Source organism: Coenobita brevimanus, chromosome 50 (assembly GCF_032717465.1).
Source record: "Coenobita brevimanus isolate Jiangsu-jjx chromosome 50, ASM3271746v2, whole genome shotgun sequence".
Classification (NCBI taxonomy): Eukaryota; Metazoa; Arthropoda; class Malacostraca; order Decapoda; family Coenobitidae; genus Coenobita; species Coenobita brevimanus.
In genome coordinates this window covers 40,940,342-40,960,619 of record NC_137003.1, presented here as the reverse complement: position 1 = coordinate 40,960,619, position 20,278 = coordinate 40,940,342, and the positions used below count along the sequence as shown (strand labels likewise).

At 46.8% G+C, this 20,278-nt stretch overlaps 1 protein-coding gene across 1 annotated transcript in view; it reads right to left on the bottom strand.

Annotated features, from left to right (window-relative positions):
- The window catches only part of Pect (phosphoethanolamine cytidylyltransferase), a 71,885-nt gene extending 69,468 nt beyond the window's left edge, over positions 1-2,417 (bottom strand). Inside the window, exon 1 of the mRNA XM_080272173.1 lies at positions 2,338-2,417. Coding sequence (XP_080128299.1) covers positions 2,338-2,393 — 56 coding nt within the window. The 5' untranslated portion in view covers positions 2,394-2,417. The remainder of the gene's footprint in view (positions 1-2,337) is intronic.
- Positions 2,418-20,278: the final 17,861 nt, after the last annotated feature.

Here is a 20,278-nt window from a genome sequence, read left to right as displayed (position 1 = left end):
ACCAACTCTAAATATGGAAGTGAAGCTTGGGCGTTGTTGGAAGTCAAGAGTGAGAGCAGTGGAAATGAGTTATTTAAGAGGAGCCTGTGGAGTCACATGGAGAGACAGGTTGACGAATGAGGATACAAAGGAGCGTTGTGGTGTGGATGTGGATGTGATAGGAAGCGTGGTTTGGCCATGTGGAGAGGATGGTGGGTGAAAGACTGACGAAGAGAGTGTATGTGAGTGAGATGGAGGGGGGAAGAGGGAGGGGGAGGCCGAGGATGAGATGGAGAGGTATATGATTAAGAGGGGGGTGAGATGGGAGCAGGGGGGTGAGATGGCAGGGGACAGGGCGACGTGGAGGCGATTTTTTTCTGGCCACCCCAAATGGGATTGAGGTGTCTGGCAATAGATACATGGATTTACAAACTAACAGTACGGTACATATACAGTATATGTCATTTACGGTACTACAAGACGTATAGTTTCATCTGTTTTCTATGCTAAAAAAAACCACTTGTATCCATTGTTCTTGCCATTCATGCATAATGAAAAGTTTTCTGATGTTTGTTAAACTATGTGGGACTAATTTCCTTTTTTTTTTTTTCTTGTTACAGATTATGCAGTATTTGAAATTACTACCGGAATGTGTTTTGGTTGAATATCTGTGAAGATTTTGCATAACAATGACTGTTATGTGCTGTGTACCCAATTTAAAAAAAAGAAAAAAAAAAAAAAAAAAAAAACATGCCAATATCACCCCACTTGTAGGGTAGCAAATACTGACCAAAATTAATCTTAAATTTACAGGGAAAGTTTTAGGGCACACAACTTTATGGCACGTAGTTTCCATACTGGTATATGGGATAGCTTGCCTACCACAGAGATGATTAATCTGTAGTGATGGTAAAAATAAAAAATATGAAAGACTGTTTTAATTAATACTGTACTACAGTACTTCATCATAGTGTCTACACAGAACAGGCTAATGTATATCAATCCTTAAGTTTCTCTGTATCCATCATATACCTTAAGTTCCTCTGTATCCATCATATAAATTTCCTCATTCAAATTCTGACAGTGCTGTATACACTGCACTAATACTACACTGCCTATCTTTTTCAAAGTAACAATGTACTAACCTCCTAGCAATGGTGAAGCTTACATTCTCACTTATAGAGCTTCACCTTACTTAATGGTCTACACATCTTTGTACATAGCTTACACTGATAATTTTCTAAAAGAATTTCACAATCATTCAGTGAACACTACAGAAATATGCAGTACCAAGCATATTCCATATTGGTAGCTCTGTTTAATCTGGAATGATTAAGAGGAGCTTGTGGAGTCACATGGAGAGACAGGCTGATGAATGAGGATATAAAGGAGCGTTGTGGCGTTGATGTGGATGTGATAGGAAGCGTTATGAGGAACATACTGAGGTGGTTTGGCCATGTGGAGAGGATGGAGGGTGAAAGACTGACGAAGAGAGTGTATGTGAGTGAGGTGGAGGGGGAAAGAGGGAGGGGGAGGTCGAGGATGAGATGGAGGGATGGGGTGGAAAGGTATATGAGAGAGGGGGGTGTGAGTTGGGAGCAGGGGGGTGTGAGTTGGGAGCAGGGGAGTGAAATGGCGGGGGACAGGGCGACTTGGAGGCGATTTGTTTGTGGCCACCCCAAACGGGACTGAGGCGTCTGGCAATAGATAGATAGATAGATAGATTAATGGAAGACCTTGGCCCTTTCACCCTGTAAGTTGTAATGAAGTCGACTGCATGCTACATTTCATTACTGTTTTACACTATATACCATTTCACCCATCCTCTTCTTCTCTTTGTCCCTTGACTTTGTGATCTGTTATCTGACAAGTACTAAAGGCACAGGTGTTAACATTGATTTCCCTCCACTGCACCGCACCTCCCATCCCATTATGGCGCTATATTTTCCGCAGACTACGAACTTTTACACCAAATAAATAACATTTGTTACCATTACAATGCACACTGGATATCATAAAGTTTGAAACCTTCGGAATAGTCATCAAAGAAGTACTTTCACATCGCAAAAAATTTCTTAGGCCACGACCACCACATGGGACTCGAACAAGTGTGTCGTCTGCAGCTCGCCAAATGACAACTTCAAACTAGGATATGAATACTTGACAAGCTTTTAATTTAGATCACACAAACTATCTCTACGAATATTAACCCACTTTTCAACACGCCACTCCACACCATAAAATACACACAACGTAATTTACCACTAACAATATCATCTATAAATTTGCCGGAATAAAATTTCTCGGTGGAAGGTGTGGGCATGAGTAAAGCCATGTCTTTTACTCGTAAACACTCACCAGCCATCACACCACACCCTCACTTGCTTCTTGTCCAGGTGGCCTTCGGTGTTCATGGTGCAAGGTGTGGCAGAGAGTGATGTTCCAAGCCAGCTGGTAAACGTACAATACCACTTGCGTGCTGATACTGACGCTATTTACACCCGGCACTCGCAGACCTACACATACATACGCACGCACTCAACCACACCCACTCCACTACACTCAAGCCACATGTTAATTTCGCATATTCCTTTCACAAGGCGCCTTTAAGTAGACTGTTATTACAGATACCTTAAAAGTAATACATACAAAAGCCTCTTAACTATTCAATAATACAGAAATCAACAACCATGCGGTATCTGGCACCTGCGCCGCGCATCTCGTACGATCGTCATCACTACATTGGCGGGCGCTTTAAACTTGTCGATAAAGTCACCAACTACTTACTGTAGCGGGTAGCTCTACATCAGGGGTTCCCAACCTGGGGTAAATTACCCCAAGTGGGGTAATTTGGTCTTTTGTGAAGGGTAATGGGGGAGGTAACAAACAAAAAAAAATCTAAAAATCATACCAGTTATGATAGACTTTCAGACCTATACTAAAATTCAGAGATGAATGTTTAAAGTCATGTTTATTTGGTATCAGTGTTAATAATAAAAATAAATTACTCCTTGCAATAACTCTCTTGGTTTTAGCCTAACCTTTAATTAAGTCCTACATTCAAACTAAAATCTAGGCATCAAAATGTTAAGCAGCTAAAATGCAATTGTGGAAACATAAGCAATGAGGGGTAATGAGTGAAGGGAGGTGTGGAAAATGGGGTAATGGGTAAATAAAGGTTGGGAACCCCTGCTCTACATTAAGTGGCAAGCCAATTGATTTCCTGTAATCCAGGAATGCACTGACAACGCTGGGTGGTAACCTTATAACTAAACAACACGTGTTCCCTACGTGGAGGGTTAATGCCTCTCCTCGGAAAAACTAAAACTACAAAAAAGAAGCCTCGGACAGGACTGGCCAACAGATGACGACAAGGACCGATCAAAGGACATGGTACGGATAGCGACATGGAATGTAAGGGGTTCAAATGAGGAGGTGAAAGAGGGAGACTTTCTAGGCGCTTGAGGGTGCAAAAGTGGATGGTATGTGGATTAACTGAAACTAAATGGCAAGGTGAGAATGGGAGTATGGATGGGGTATATGCGAGGGAGTGGGTGAGAATGAGAGGGCAAAAGGAGTGTGTATTGTTGTGTGCAAGAGATAGAAGGAGAAAATAAGACAGTATGGATCAGCTGGCTCAAGGATTGTGTGGATATGCTTGAAAGTTGGACTATAAATGTGGGTGATTGTGCGTGTTCATGCGCCAACGCAAGATCGTGCAAGCAGAGTGAAAGAAAAGTTCTGGACAAATGTGGAAGCGTGCATGGAAAAGTCTGAAACGAATGAGAGTGTTTTTGATAGGAGATATAAACGGAAAAGTAGGGAATGTGAAGGTGGATGGAGTATAGTTGGTGAGTGGGGTGTCCCTGCAGAAGTGAATGACAATCCAGTGCTCTAGTGGACATTTATGCAGGAGGGGGTTGGTGGTAGCCAATACCATCTTCAGACACAAAATGATCCACAGGTATACGAAGCGAGTGATGAGAAGGGTGGGTGGTGAACTAAATGAACAGAAGGCAATAACTGATTACGTGTGTGTGGATGATTGAATGGGATGGTGTGTAATGGATGCAAGACCATATAGAGTGGACTTTCTGACCACTACTTGACGGTGGTTGAGAGCCAAGAAATCAAATGAAATGGAGGAATAGAAGAAGGGAAGGATAGGAGGAAGTAGTTCATACAAGAAGGGTGGAAAGATTACAAGAAAACGGAAAAAAAGGCAGAATATAACAAAGAAGTGGAGAAGTGATTGGGTAAATATGATCTGGAGCAGATGAGGGACGTGGAAGGTGTGTGCAAAATATTCACAGAAGAAATCTGTGCAGCATGTGAGGTGGTGTGTGGGGTGGTGAAGAGAAGACGAAAGGGGGTGCAAGGAACAGCATACAGTGGAATGAAGAGGTGAGACAGGCCGTGGCACAAAAGAAGAAAGCATATAGTAAGTGGATGAGAAACAGGGGTGTGTAGGATGCTGAGAGACGGAAGAGAGTTATATGTACAATAGAGAGGAAGAGAGCGGTGAAAAGATTAGTAAGAGGGAGTAAGAAGAGAGTGCACGAGGAATTTGGATATAATTTGAGTGTAAAATGGAGGGAATGTAACAAAATGTTCCGGAACGAGGTAAAGAGAGTTAGACAGGATATTAAGAAGTCGGTGGGTGAAAGAGTAAAATTGTAGATTACTAGTGGAGAAGGGAGAAAAAGTGAGCAGATGGAGAGAACACTTTAAGGAATTGTTGAACACAAAGGTTGAAAGTAATGCGGGTATAAGTGGCAGGAGCCTGGCTGGGAGAAGAAAAGATGTGAGAAGAGAGGAAGAAATCAGTAGGATGGAAGTTGTGGAAGCAATGAAGAAAGTCAAAAAAGGGAAAGCCCCAGGAAATGATGGAGTGTGTGGTAAAATACAGAGGCGAGGGGGAGAGACAGTAGTAGAATCATTAGAATGGATGTGGAAGATGTGCAGACTGGCCTGGGAGGAAGGAAAAGTCCCGGAGGATTGGAAGTCAGGTATAATTATTCCCCAGTACAAAGGAAAATGAAGTGTGTGGTAATCATAGAGGCATTTGTCTTCTTAGTGTAATAGGAAAAGTATATGGTAGGATACTTATTGACAGAGTTAGGGAAATAACAAAGAAATTAGCTGGAGAAGAACAGGGAGGTTTTAGGAAGGGAAGAGGCTGTGAAGATCAAATATTCATTCTTAGGTCTTTACTGGAAAAATTTCTAGAGAAGGGAAAGAAGTTGTATGCGGCCTTCATGGATCTGGAGAAAGCATAATATGGCAGGGTGGATAGACAAGGATTGTGGAAAGAATTAAGAATATATGGAGGAAATGGGAAGTTGCTGAATGCCGTGAAGAGTATGTATGAGGGTGCTAAGGCGGCAGTGCGTGTGGACAGTGAAGTTAGTGAATTTTTCTGTTTGACGGTTGGACTGATACAGGGATGTCTTCATTGTTTTTAGTCTATATATGGATGGGGTTATAAATGAGATACAAGGTATGGCAGTGGATGTTGGAGCGGCCCTGATGAAAGAAGGCAGTGTGTGGAAACTCTCTGTAATGTTTTATGTAGATGATACTATGTTGTTAAGTGAAGACAAGGGAGAGCTGCAGGGTTTGGTGAATGAGTTTGGGAGTGTGTAAGAAAAGGAATCTAAAGGTGAATGTAGGGAAGAGTAAAGTTATGGTCTTCGAGAGAAGTGAAGTCAGTGAATGTACTCGTACAGTAAGGCTGGAAGAGGAGGAAATGGAAAATGTGAGTGCGTTTAAGTATTTGGGTAATGTGATGAGTAAGGATGAAAGTTTAGAGGATGAAGTGCTTGAAACAGTACAACAAAAAAGAAGGGTTGCTGGTTCTTTGAAAGCAGTGATAAGAAACAGGGAAGTGAGCATGGGAGTGCAATAGTTACTGCATGACAGTATTGTGATACCAACTCTTAACGTATGGAAGTGAAGCTTGGACCTTGTTGGAGGGACACAAGTCACGAGTGAGAGCAGTGGAAATGAGTTATTTGAGAGAAGCATGTGGGGTCACATGGAGAGACAGACAAATAAGGAGGTAAAGGAGCGTTGTGGAATGGATGTGGATGCGATAGGAAGTGGTAGGAGAAACACACTGAGGTGGTTTGGCCATGTGTGGAGGATGGAGAGCGAGAGACTGACGAGGGGAATGTATGTGAGTAAGGTGGAGGGGGGAACAGGGAGGGGTAGGCCAAGGATGAGATGGAGAGATGGAGTGGAGAGGTATATGAGAGAGAGGAGTGTGAGCTGGGAGCAGGATAGTGAAATGGTAGGGGACAGGGCGACATGGAGGCGATTAGTTTGTGGCCACCCCTTACGGGATTAAGGCGTCTGGCAATAGACAGATACAGTATATACTGTATAGATAGATAATATCACACTCAGGTTTCTGGGTCACGAGGCACCCGTGTCACCATGACCGGAGCAACAAGTTATAAAACAAATGAGTTAAATTGGCTGTCAAGGCTATTTTCAGCTGCCGAGGGGAGCTCAGTTATAGTTCTCCATAATAATAATGTTACTTCCGCGTCCCACACTTCCACAGGCTCCAACAGCAGTGGTTCAGTAATGGAAGGACGTTGCACAGCGAGTTGCTCTTCCTAGAGGCAGCCTTTCTGTGTACAGCACACAAGATCAACTCATTATTTTCTAAATAATTACACTTAATGCTTGCCAACTACGCTCAACTGTTTTTACAAGTACCGGAGCTATACAATCTTCACTAACTGAAATTACACTTAATGCTTGACAACTTCACTGTTGTCACAGGTACCGGAGCTACACAATTTTCACTACTTAATGCTTGCCAACTAAACTCCATTGTTTTCACTAGTATCTTTTGTTATGCAGCGTGTGCTGCGCCCCGACTCCTCGGGTGCAGACGCGGTGCAACCTTGGGTTCTTTACTCCCGACCGGGTCGGTGCTAACAAGGAAGGAAAAACACAAACATCATTGGTCAAAGGCACACATATATATTATCAAAAAGACAAACACACCGTTCTGTGAGCAAAACTAAGGCACTTACAATGACTTTAAAATACATGTGCATCAATCACTTTCCACCTAGTTCAGCAAGTTCTGACTTATACACGGGATTTCACCTTCCTGAATTAAAAGTATATCCACACAGTGTCACAGGCAATATTACCACAATATGTCAGGTATCTCATATTCCCATATACAGACAGTATAATGCAGTATATCCGTTCCATCAGGCGCATGACATATATGACGGCGTATATTCAAGTCCTTAAACCTAGGGATTCGCGTGACACAGACGAGGCCCTAGCTAATACAATAGTTACGCGTCACATACACGAGGCCCTAGCTAACCTTAGACTACGGACGCGTCACATAGGACGAGAGTATATGATGGCTCACACTGGACGGAGGGGGAAGGGGGGAGGGCTTTAGTGAGTCTAGGGTGGGTTTATTCGTGTGATGGGGGCCGGGGGCTGGGGGCCTGGGGGAGGGAGAGAGAGAACACACTGGAAGGGATCACGCTGAGGTATACTGCCCAGTGGGGGGGGGAGCGGCACTGCGGGGAGGGTTGTCATTGTTGGGGAACCGACCCCGGGGAAGGGGTGTCGAACACTCCGCGGACGAGATCACAGGTAGAGTCCACTATGAAACACTGAGGGAAGATAACACCGCGGTTGCCGGGAGGAGGGGGAGGTGTACGGGGTGGGTGGGTGAAACACTGGGTAGGGTTATATAGGACTGGGGAGGCACACCGCGAGTACGGGGAGGAGGCACATGGGTTGGTTCACTGGGGGAGGGGTCCAATAGCACTGGGGAAGCAGATAGTCACAGCGTCTGGTACTCACAGTTCGTGTGGAGGGAAGGACATGGCCCACGGGGCAGAGGGGCCTACGCCGAGAGCTTCAGATGGCGGCCAGGCATGGGAAGTGGGCCGCCCGGTGAGTCGTGTAGGGGATGGTGGTCCGTGTAACCGACACTAGTCTGGGAGGAGTGGGCGGGTGGTGTATAGTGTGGCTCCCTAGCCACAATGGCCTGGCTGGAGGCAAGGCTTTCCAGGCTAGGGCCGAAGAGGGCCAGGAGGCGTGCTGCTCGGCGCCGGCCCTTAGTCATCGTTGGGGTCCTAGGAGAGGACCTGGGGAGGCCCAGGCCTAGGTTCGGCCAGGAGGAGGGCGATGTCCTTACTGGGCTGTCGTCTCGTCCAAAAGGGGCGGCCATCAGAGAGGAACTGCTGCCACCTGCATCAGGGGAGGGCCGACCACCAAAGCGAGTGTCTGGGGAGGCCCGCTGTCTCCAGGAGCTACAGTCACGATTGGAGGAGGAGGCTGTCAGTGTTGGACTGCAGCCTCTCGTCCTGGCACAGCCCATCAGCACCTGGGGAAGGCAAGGCTGCAAGGACCGGACACTTGGCCTCGGGGATGTTTCGCCCAGTCTGGTCTCAGGTGAGGAGCCTGTAGGGAAGCAAATCCCACCTTCTCAGATACAGAGGTGGGGTGAGGAGCGCCTTACTCTGCCGCAGAAGTGTTGGGGGGCGCTAGCAGCGTTCCCCTCTACAGGAGCCTGGGGACTAGCAGAGGGAGGGCGACCGAGGGCCAAGCCTCCTGCTTGACGGGCTCGTAGGGCCCCGCCAAAACTCCAGTCCAGGGTATGCGGGGGAGGTCCAGGGGATGCTCCCTCCGTCAGGCAGCCCCGTTGGGCACTGCCTGGGCTCCTAGAGGAGACAGGAGAGCGGGAGGAGTCAGAGGAGACTCTCTGGGACACTGCCGACAAGGGCAGCTGGGAGATAGTGCCCATTGGGCTCTCCCAGCCACGGCCACGGATCCAGCAGGGCCTGCACTCCCGCCTGGGACTCCTGCCCCTGTGACAGTGGGAGGAGAAGGTCGGACGAACTCTCCCGCCTTATGCCACAGTTCCGACGGAGCGTGCCCTCCTTCCGTAGGGGTCGGGATTCCTGTCCCGGCGCTGCTGGGAGGAAAAGGTCAGATGAACTCTCACGGCTTTTGCCACAGCTCCGACGGAGCGTGCCCTCCTTCCGGCAGGGAATGTTTTGTCCCAGGGACAGGGGGAGGTAGAGGTCGGACAAACTTTCTTGGCTTTTGCCACAGCTCCGATGGAGCGTGCCCTCCTGCTGTAGGGGGATAGCAATCCTTGAGGCTTCTCCAGAGTCCTCTATTAAATAGGAGGCCGATCCAGGGGACGGCGTCCGAGGGTGTTTTTTTTATGCGAGGAAGAAGGAACCAAAGGCCATGAGCCCGCAGTAACAGTTCCCTCAAAGAGAAAAACAAAATACAATTGAGAGCCAAATTCAAGATCCGATCATTTTGAGATTCCTGGACACACTGCGTTTGAAAGACTGGAGATCATAGGCAGCAGGAAATACAGACAGAGGGAGACAGTTCCAGAGCTGACCTGTTGCATAAATGAAAGACTGGGAGTAACGGTTAACTCTTGCATTAGAGAGTTGGACAGAAAAGGGATGAGAGTTTGCTGCCAGACGGGTGCTATGCTCCCGTCATCGAGGTGGAGGAATGCAAGTAGACAGTTCAGAGGAGCAGTGACCATTAAAGTAGCGATAGAAAAGAGATAAAGATGCAACAGTGCGGTGAAGAGACAGAGGTTGAAGGGAGTCAGTAAGAGGAGGAGAGTTAATGACACGAAAAGCCATTGACTCCACCCTATTGAGAAGAGCTGTATGTGGGGAGCTTCCCCACACTTGAGAGTTGTACTCCATACAGGGGTGGATAAAACCCCTGTATAGAGTCAACAATTGTGCAGGGGTAAAGAAAGAGCGGAGTCGGCTTAGCACACCCAATCTCTTGGAAGCAGATTTTACAAGAGATGTAATATGATCTTTCCAAGATAAGTCCCGAGTAAATGAAACCCCAAGCATGTTCAAGGATGATGCAGGATTAAGCTGAATATTATTAAACATTAATGGGTATACCTGTGGAAGATTTTGTCGGGTTGATAGGTGTAAGAACTGAGTCTTAGATGCATTAAAAACAACCATATTATTTTTACCCAAGTCAGAGATACGAGCCAAGTCGGACATTAGGTGTGCCATAGCCTCATCCCTTGTTTGTTGACGCAACTGTTGAGATGGGCGTTGCGGGAACCGAACGGAAAGGTGAAGGGTGGAGTCATCAACATATGAGTGGATAGGGTTAGATGTGCAGCTTAGAAGATCATTGATGAATAAAAGGAAGAGAGTTGGTGATAGGACAGAGCCCTGAGGAACACCACTGTTGATAGATCTAGGAGAAGAACGATGGCCGTCTACAACAGCGGCTATAGAATGACCAGAAAGGAAGCTAGCGATGAAGGCACAGACAGAAGGATAGAAACCGTAGGAGGGCAGTTTGGAGCTTGGGAGCTTGTTAATACAAGTCCCACGCTGATTCTGGTGAGTGTTCCCACTGCTGAAGAGCAGTGTACAGTACTTTCCCCGTACACTGCCGGGAGGTCTGGCTACGGGAAAGAGGGGCGCCTGGTCACGGGAGCGATATGTCGCTTTAGCTTGGACAGTGAGCCAGGTAAGCCAGCCTCTCTGTTGTCCCCTTGTGGGGTGGGTGTCACCCCCTCATACTCTCCTCCTGGGGTGGTGGTGTCGGGTTCACCCTGCTGTGTGGGTATTTCATCCTCACTAACTGCAATGACACTGCACTGACACAAAAACTGAACTGAAACTGACTGAAACTGTTCTAGTCTCTTCTCCATCCTTATATAGGCTAAGCTTTCAATATTCTAGGGTGATTTACAACTTCTCCAAAGTTCTCGTGCATTCTCGAGGGAGCAACAGTTACAAGAGTTACCAAGAGACATCCAAAATATCCAGAGCTTTCTTACACTGCATAACACTGTAAATTAGTTAGCATACAAACTGAGATAAAATTAAATAATTTTGAAATCTATCTATCTATCTATATACCTAGGCTGCTTCCCTCAAGGAAAGGGAGGTAGCCGAGACAGGACGACACACTCCCCATTTACTCATCCATTCAAACACATTCATTCGCATCTTAGCCCCAAAGGGGAGAATGGACAGATCCTCACCACACCACACCGCACAAGGGTCAACTGCGCAATGCAATCAGTGACATCCGCAGCAGGGCCTGACAGCAGAACTGGTTTACCCCTGCCACAACATAACAGACCCATCCCCTTATCCGCACCTGACCTGACTAGCTGATCAGACCAAATGCGGGAGAATATCCCCTCAGGGCTGCGTCATCACTTATTCATTCACAATTTCTCTCCATTTATTTCTGTCATGCACAGCCACTCTTCCTTGCTCAACAGACATCCCTCTCGCATCCAGCGCTCTCTTCACACTGTCCATCCATTTTATTCGTGGTCTTCCTCTCAACCTTACACCTCTCACATCAGATCTAGTTATCTTTTTCACCAATCGCTCATTATTCATTCTCTCCATATGCCCAAACCATCGCAACACCCTCTGCTCAACTCTACCAGCCATCTCCTGAACAACTCCAGTTCTCCTTCTCACTTCATCATTTCGCACTCGATCCATATGCGTCACTCCACACATACTCCTCAGACACCTCATCTCCATTACATTCAAACTTTTCCTCTCTCCTACACCTATATTCCATGTTTCAGCCCCATATAATGCAGTCGGTACCACAACACCCTCAGACAGCCTTCTCTTTACATCCATTCTAAGCGAACGACATCTAAACACTTTTTTCATTCCTCCCAGCAAAGTCCCAAGCACACCCATGGATGCCAAGTCCCCTGGATCGGCCTCCTCTTTAACAGAGGACTCAGGAAGAGCCTCAAGGGTTGCTATCCCCCTAGGGAAGCAGGGCACACTCTGTCGGAGCTGTGGCAAAAGCCGAGAGAGTTCATCTGACCTCTTCCCACCGTCCCTGGGACAAACCCTTCCCTGTTGGAAGGAGGGCACGCTCCGTCGAGCTGTGGCAATAGCCAAGAGAGTTCGTCTGACCTCTTCCTCCTACCATCCCCACCGTGCAGGAACAGGAATCCCGATCCCAGCAGAAGGTGGGCAAGCTCCGTAGGAGCTGTGGCACAGGCCGAGAGAGTATGTTTGACCTCTTCCCCCCAGTGTCACTGGGGCAGGAGTCCCAGGCCCTACGGCCGGAGCACTGGTTCCGCCTGATCTGTGGCTGTGGCCGGGAGAGCCCAACGGGCACTATCTCTCAGCCGCCTGGGTTGGTGGTGCCTGGGAGTCTCCCCCGACTCCTCCCGCACTCCTGACTTCCCTAGGAGCATGGGCAGTGCCCAACGGGGCTGCCGGATGGAGAGAACATCCCCTGGACCTCCCTTGCGCACCCCGGACTGGAGTTTCGGTGGGGCCTCACAGGCCCGCCAAGTAAGAGGGTAAGCCCTTGGCTGATCTCCCTCCACTAGTCCCCAAGCTCCTACAGGGGGAAGCACCTCTTGCACCACTTGCCCCTCCTGCGGTAGAGCGAGGTGTCCCTCTCCCCGCCTCTCTCCTTGAGAAGGCGGAATCTGCTCCCCTACAGGAAGCTCCCCAGGGACCAGATTGGGTGTGACATCCCCGAGGCCAGGTGTCCTGTCCCTGCAGCCCCATCCTCTCCAGGTGCTGATGGACCCCACCAGGATGAGGGGCCACAGTCCAATCCTGACTGCCTCCTCCCGCAGACGAGACTGCAGCCCCCAGAATCAGCGGGCCTCCCCCGACGCCACTGTAGCTGCCAGACCTCCCCCGGCGTCAGCGGCCGCAGTTCTCCCCTGATAGCCGCCCCTGTCGGACGAGATGGCAGCTCAGCCAGGGCGTCGCCCTCCCGACAGCCGACCCTAGGCTCGGGCCTCCCCAGGTCTGTCCCCAGTACCCTGATGACGACTATGGGCCAGAGCCGTGCGGTGCGCCTCCTGGCCCTCTTCCGCCCTAGTACAGAGAGCCCCGCATCATCCAGGGCCTCTACAGAAAGAGGGCCGCCCACCACGCTACCCACCAACTCCCACGGGACTCGTGGCGATCTGACAGGCGACCTACCCCTGGTATACACTCAGGACGGCCCGCCCCCAACGCCCGGCCACCGCTTGCGGTCCCTGGTGCAGGGCCTCCTGCCGCCCGTGACCCGAGCACTCCCCTCCGCCTGTTCCGTGAGTAAGAGACTTTGATGTTGTTTGTCCCCTAGTGTCTGGGAAACCCCTACCCCAGTGTCTCCCCCCCCCCCGTGTTACCTCCTCGTGTGGAATAGTGAACTCCCCACCAATAAACTCACGCGCGGAGTGCGTGGTGCTAGGCCATGGGCCGCCCCCAAGTGTAACTATCCCCCCCAGTGATACATACGGACAGACAGCATCAGTGCCGCATCCCCTTCCCCCTTTTTGCTTTGACCATATGAAGTGACTAGAAGGTGATATATGAGGTGTACTCCCAACTCCCTGTCTCGAAAAGAAGTCTATATCACCACTCCCCCCCTCCCCCTCCCCCCTTTCTGCCCCACGCACGGATAGATCGTGAATGCTATATTCTCTCGTCCTATGTAACGCACACGTAGCATAAGGCTAGCTAGGATATCGTCTGTGTCACGTGGGTGCATATAACTAGCATAGGAGGCCATTTATGTTACGCATATATATATACAGTATATATATATATATATATATATATATATATATACTGTAGAAGGACTTGAGTATATACTGTCGTCTACGTCACGCGTTTGGGTATACTGGGATGCACTTACTGTCTCTGTTATATATCCGAGACCAAGCGCACCTGGTGTATAATGTGAACCATATGTATGACACTGTGTGGAAATTATCATATGTAAGGAAAGGTAGAATACTGTGTAAAGGTCAAACTCGCTGAACAAGGTGGAGATATTTATTGTAAGGGCTAGCCTTCTGAGATTATTTGGTTATTATATGTCCCATAGTTTTGATCACGGGGGTGTATGTAGTTGTCGATTGTTAATATACAAGTATGCCTTTGACCAGCTGTGTTTGGACTCCTTCCTTACCTGTGACTGACCCGGTCGAGAACAAAGAACCCAAGGTCGCACCGTACCTGAACCTGAGAAGTTGGGACTCAGAATACGCTGCATAACAATCCGTGATACATATTTTTTTTTTTTTTTTAATGCCAGGAAGAAGGAACCAAAGGCTAGGAGCCCACAAGCCGTTCCTTCCAAGAAAAAGACAAAAACAATACAGAAGAGAGCCAAATTCAAGATCCATTCATTTCGAGATGCCTGGAAACACTGCGTTTGAAAGACTGGAGATCATAGGAAGTAGAAAATACAGAGGGAGACAGTTCCAGAGTTGACCTGTTGTATAAATGAAGGACTGAGAGTAAAAGTTAACTCTTGCATGAGAGAGCTGGACAGAAAAGGGATGAGAATTTGTTGCTAGACAGGTGCTACACACCGTCGTAGAGGTGGAGGGATGCAAGCAGACAGTTCAGAGAAGCAGTGACCATTGAAGTAGCGACAGAAAAGGGATAAAGATGCAACAGTGCGGTGAAGAGACAGAGGCTGAAGGGAGCCAGTAAGAGGAGGAGAGTTAATGAGACAAAAAGCCTTTGACTCCACCCTATTGAGAAAAGCTGTATGTGGGAAGCATCCCCACACATGAGAGTTGTCCTCTACACAGGGGCGAATAAAACCCGTGTATAAAGTCAACAACTATGCAAGGGTAAAGAAGGTACGGAGCCGGCTTAGCACACCTAATCTCTTGGAAGTAGATTTTACAAGAGATGCAATATGACCTTTCCAAGATAAGTCCCGAGTGAATGAAACCCCAAGCATGTTCAAGGATGATGCAGGATTGAGCTGGATATTATTATACATTAGTGGGTACTCCTGCGGAAGATTTTGTCGGGCAAGTATATAACATCAGTATCAAGCACAACTGTTTTGTCATGATGGGGAGCACTGACGCAAATCATTTTTAACCACTGTTATCTCTGATGCATGTAGAGTGCAAGTAGATCACATTAATATCACGCATAAGTAATTTGCGGTGATGGGGACCACTGCTGCACCGATAATCTGCAAGTAGCACATCATATCTGTGACAGATTCTTCTGCATTATATACTCTTTATTTGTTCTACAGAATCCAAAAGTCCGAATAAGTTGTGTATTCCTATGGATCTCATATATATATATATAGACGCTCCCTCCGCAAAATCAATTTTTCGAACGTCCGAGTATTTCCGGGATGCATATTTCCGTTCTGTATGCGTATTCCTCTCGCCACTGGGAACCCTCAACCAGTAACAACGCTCGCCCCGTCGTTTAAAAACTAGCCTCAGGATCTTCTCGAAAATATGCTCAGTGTGTTTCCCAGGCAAAATTAAAAGCTAGAAGTCTTGCCAAATCTAACCTATCCCACTAGGGCCGTTTGGCTGGGGTGGTTGGCTGTGGTATTGAGGCGAATACCAATAGAGAACAGAAATATGCTTCCGGAAACTTTTTTTTTTTTAATGTGTCTGACTCTGGGCATAGGCTTCACAGCCTGCTCCCAAGGCCCAGTAATCCTCCTTCATACCATACACCTCCACATGTCACCACTTCGGCGCTAACACCCACCGTCCATACTGAATACATGCTAGGGCTGTCTCATAGAGGACTGTTGTATTGGCATTAGCGTGGGTATTTTTAAGACATGTCGGCGTGTCTCTTGGTACCTCAAATATGCCTATAGCACAACCATCATCCAGACTAACGTCCTCTGATCACCAAGCCACCATGCATCTCAGTCTAGGCGATCAGAAGTTGACCTGCAGAAATGGGTTGTCAACATACTGTTAGCACTGTTATTAACAACAGACACACACTTTAAGTTTAAGTTTTATTTTCCACGGCTTAAAGAGAGATTGAAAATAATTATTTAATCACTTGTTTCCTTTGTTTTAAAAAATTCGTGCTATCTTCAGACGATTTTACTCAGTTTAGGTGAGCCTTTCCAGACCGAAGGTGTCAACAAAGGTTAATCTAAACCTCCAGTTCGCCGAATTTCCTGTAAGCTGAATTTAATTTGTCTGGCGATAGAAAGAACAAAATACTAAGTTAAACGTCCTTAATCTGAATGTTCAGTATCACACATTCTGAAAGCCAGAGTGCTATCATTACCAGTAATTAAGAACCTGAATATGCCAACAAATTGAGTTTTTATTACACCCTACACATCAACTACCCACCATGGCAATGGTAAGTCTGCAGTGGGAATATAACGGCAACAATATAAAACTTAATTTATCGGCTAATGTTATTGCTTTATTATTTCATGAACTTGACATTGGGTTATTAGTCTGATGCTTGTAATCATGAAGTACAAAACCGACATGTATGTAGGCTAACACCCTCGCAGTAAGACTCAATCATCCTAAGCATACCATTCATGCAAACATTAAGGTAAAAGTGCTGCGCCAGGCTCCTCTCTCACACTCTGAGTGGAGGTGTGAGATTAAAGCGAAGACACGCCGAAATGCAGGTCGAATCGATCAGTCTGTGCCAGCATGTAAAACTCCTCAGGCATGTTTACTCTTTTTACTCTTTGCCTAAAATTAACATGCCTCCATCTTGAATGCTGAATTGCAACAATAAATGAACTTTTGTATTTGATACTAGTCAGGCAGAAGTGCTATGGAAAGGGTGCGAAGTCGTAGTAATGTCTTTTTCTGCCACTGAGCTACGTGAAATAACGTTATGGTGAAAGAACCATACAACCTCACACCACAAAGTAACAATGGTCACATGCGATGGTGACATGGCTGGGCAGGAGATGCAGCCTACAGGTGTCTTCCACAAGTGATGTCGCAAGAATACCAGCTGTGCCAACCAGCCAACGACTTCCTTGCTCCTCTATTGAGAAGAAGCCTTGACGTCAGTAATGCATCTGGTACAGTCAGGAACTCAAGCATCTTTTCACTTTTGTCTGATGATTGTTTAAAACTAACGAAACAAAGTCTCACGTTTTAATAATCTATGGTGCTAGAGACGGACGTATATGTTACAGGGAATTTGTGTTGCCAGTGATTTCATGAAATCCCCGGGGAATTCGTGAAATGAGTTTAGATTAAGATGGGTTAATTAAGGTTAGGTTAATTTTGGCTGCGATTTGTTTAGGCTGGGATAATCTAGGTTAAGTTTAGGTTAGGTTAGGCTAGGTTGGGTTATGTAAAGTTAATTTAGATGAACGCTTAACATAACTTAGCATTCATCTAACTTTACCTAACCTAACCTAACTAACCTGGCCTAAGGTAAACTAAACTTAACCTAGATTATCCTAGCCTAACCTAACCGCAGCCTAAAACCTTAATTAACCCATCCTAATTTAAACTCATTTCACGCATTCCCTAGGGATTTCATGAAATCACTGGTTACACAAATTCCCTCTATAGTCTATACACGTGGCGAGGCATCGATATGGCTGGGCGTTGGAGCTGCCCGGTTATACAAATGTCCCTCATTCTCTTGTCTATCCTATGAAAGGAGGATGGTGGACTGTAAGGGCGGCAGCTTAAGACTGCAGTCCACCAGGTTCACATTCAGATGTGTCTGAGGTTGATACTGCTACTACTATTACTACCACTACTACCACAACTACTACTGATTATAATAATAATAATAATAGTAATATCTGAACCATGCGTGTCTCGGGTTGCCCGACTTTCCTGCGATATAATTACCAAAATTTATGAAGATACCCAGTTCCCTGCATACTGTAGGCGTCCGAGGAGGACTTAGAAAATGTGTCTTTTTCTAGGCAAAAGCTTATTTTTCAATGCAGATTCCTCTGACGGTGCAGTGGTACCTTTAAGGGTAATTATGGTTCAAGCTATTAGAATCCTGGCATTATTAAGTTATTCTCCTCAACGTATGACGGTAAACTGTTTTAACTGTTCTCAGTTTGTTCTGATACATATTCATGCCGCACAATCAGATTTCATATAAATACAAAACTAAACATGAGATTTAAAGCATATAAATTACTTACACATGATTTTTTTGGTAAATACACATGTATTCGTGTCCTGTGCATATTCAGTGGTAATTATTTGGAGATCATGACAACTTCAAGTATTTTCAGGTTCAACTCAACCCCCCCCCCCAGTGAAAAGTCTGCCGTTCGCTTTCCCCGGCTGTACAACCACCACTCCCGCCTAACTACACCTGACCCCACTCTTATCCGATGTTATTTCATACAACAGAGGGACACCTTTTCGCGGTGGCACCGATATAGCCAGTCGATTCTGCTGCCCGATTATACAAACGTCACTCCCTATCCCCTGAAAGGCAGAAGGTGGACTGCAGGAGGAGGGGAACGTCAACCTGCAATCCACTGGGTTCACATTCAGATAAGCCTGTGGCTGCAGCTACTACAACTACCGTACTATCACTTCCACAAAAATGATAATGATGACGATGATGATGTCATTTTAACAATTTTTTATCAGTAACAGAACGAAGTACGGGAAAGTGATGAATACATGCTACAGTGTTTGTACAGCAGTGTACTGTACAGTAACTGGGATGCCTTAAGTGTTATTCTTCAGGCGCTTCGTTGACGGCCAAACAGTGCGGTATACAGATGCTGGTACTTAGAGGAAAGATGTGTTTCATTTTCAGTGATAGTAGTGCGGTTTACCTAGGATATTTAAACCTATTGTGCATTTTTTGACAAAAGCACCAATTTTGCCACAGAGGTAGACCAATATATTATGAACAAATTTCGATGTGGAGCCATCGGCCAACTGCCCCCTGGCGGCCGTGGCGGCCATTTTCCAAAATGGCCGCCATGTGGCTGCCGAGGAAGACTTATCCCTAGGTGAATGAGAAGTACTGAGTAACTGTGCAGGAAAAAAATGATTGTTTTGAATCTGCAATGTTGTGCAAACATTATGTTGCATGTTGTTGCTAATATAGGGTAGCACTTAAGAACAAAGAAAGGTGCCCATGTGTTTTTAGAATCTTATCTTATTATCGATTTATTGAATTATTCACAGATTAGCATAACAACCATGACAAACATCATTTGAAATGTTCCAACTCAATTGAACATGTCCTAATTCACTTGGATTCTGAGTGCTCCTTTCATACAACTTTGTCATTTTCCATTTCCAGAACAATGTCAAAGAGCTTCAAACTCGTTAAGCCTCGTGGTGCAGAAGCTGAAGCAGCTCAGTCTACTTCCGCCCAGCCAGCAACAGAGACAGACTGGTCATTATGCTTCATATGCCAAGAAACGACGCCAGAGTCGCTGACAAGTCCATCCCAGAATACACGCCAAGACAAGGGGAGCAGCTACAGCATTCTCGCTGGACATCTGAGAAGGTTCAATGAGCTTGGATTGCTCCTCAAATCTTTTCTGTTGAGCCGATTAGATGAAGGCAGTGGCGTTGAAGCAGCATTGAGCGCCAACAATGCACGATACCACAAGACCTGCAGGCTGAGGTATAACAAGACCAAGTTAGACAGAGCTGAGAAGAGGCACCTGAAAATAGGCGCCGACGAGGAAGAGGAAGTTGCTGCCCGCAAGCGAACTCGATATCTGTCACGACCATCAAGTACTGAGACGAAACACCAAGAAGTGAAATGCTCCTTCTGCGGAGCAGCTCCTGGTAGTGCTGGTCTTCATGAAGCTGCGACATTCCAACTGGACTCGCGTGTCAGGTCGTGCGCACTGATTCTGGGCGACATGGACCTCCTGATGCAACTGAACGCTGGGGACATGGTTGCACAGGAGGCCAAGTACCACCGAAATTGTCTCGTGAACTTGTACAATCGCGCACGGAAGATTAAGGAAATGGCGGGCAAAGGTACAGACGATGAACACGCAATAGAAGGACTTTCTTTCGCAGAGCTGGTGGTGTTTATTGAAGAAGCTCTAATGGATGACGAGACGGCTGACCTGGCGCAGTTGTACACGTCAAGGATGGAACAGCTGGGAGTCAAGCATGACGGCAGGGTGCACACGACCCGTCTTAAGCAGAGACTGCTTGCTCACTTTCCTAACATGTGTGCACAGCACCAGGGGCGCGATGTCCTGCTTTGACGGGCTGCGACACGGTCTCCTGCTTCACCGGACATGGCAAGAGGACAGCATGGGCGGCGTGGACAGCTCTACCTCAGCTGACCCAGACACTCACTGACCTCTCCACTGCACCGGATCATATTGATGAAGATGCCATGCACACCACTGAGAGGTTCGTCATCCTGCTTTACGACAGAACAAGCACCGCAACCGATATCGACAAATGCCCAGGACTGATCTGATAAGAGCAAGCCACCATAATTATCACTATCTGGTTCTGTTATTGTTGTTGTATTATCGA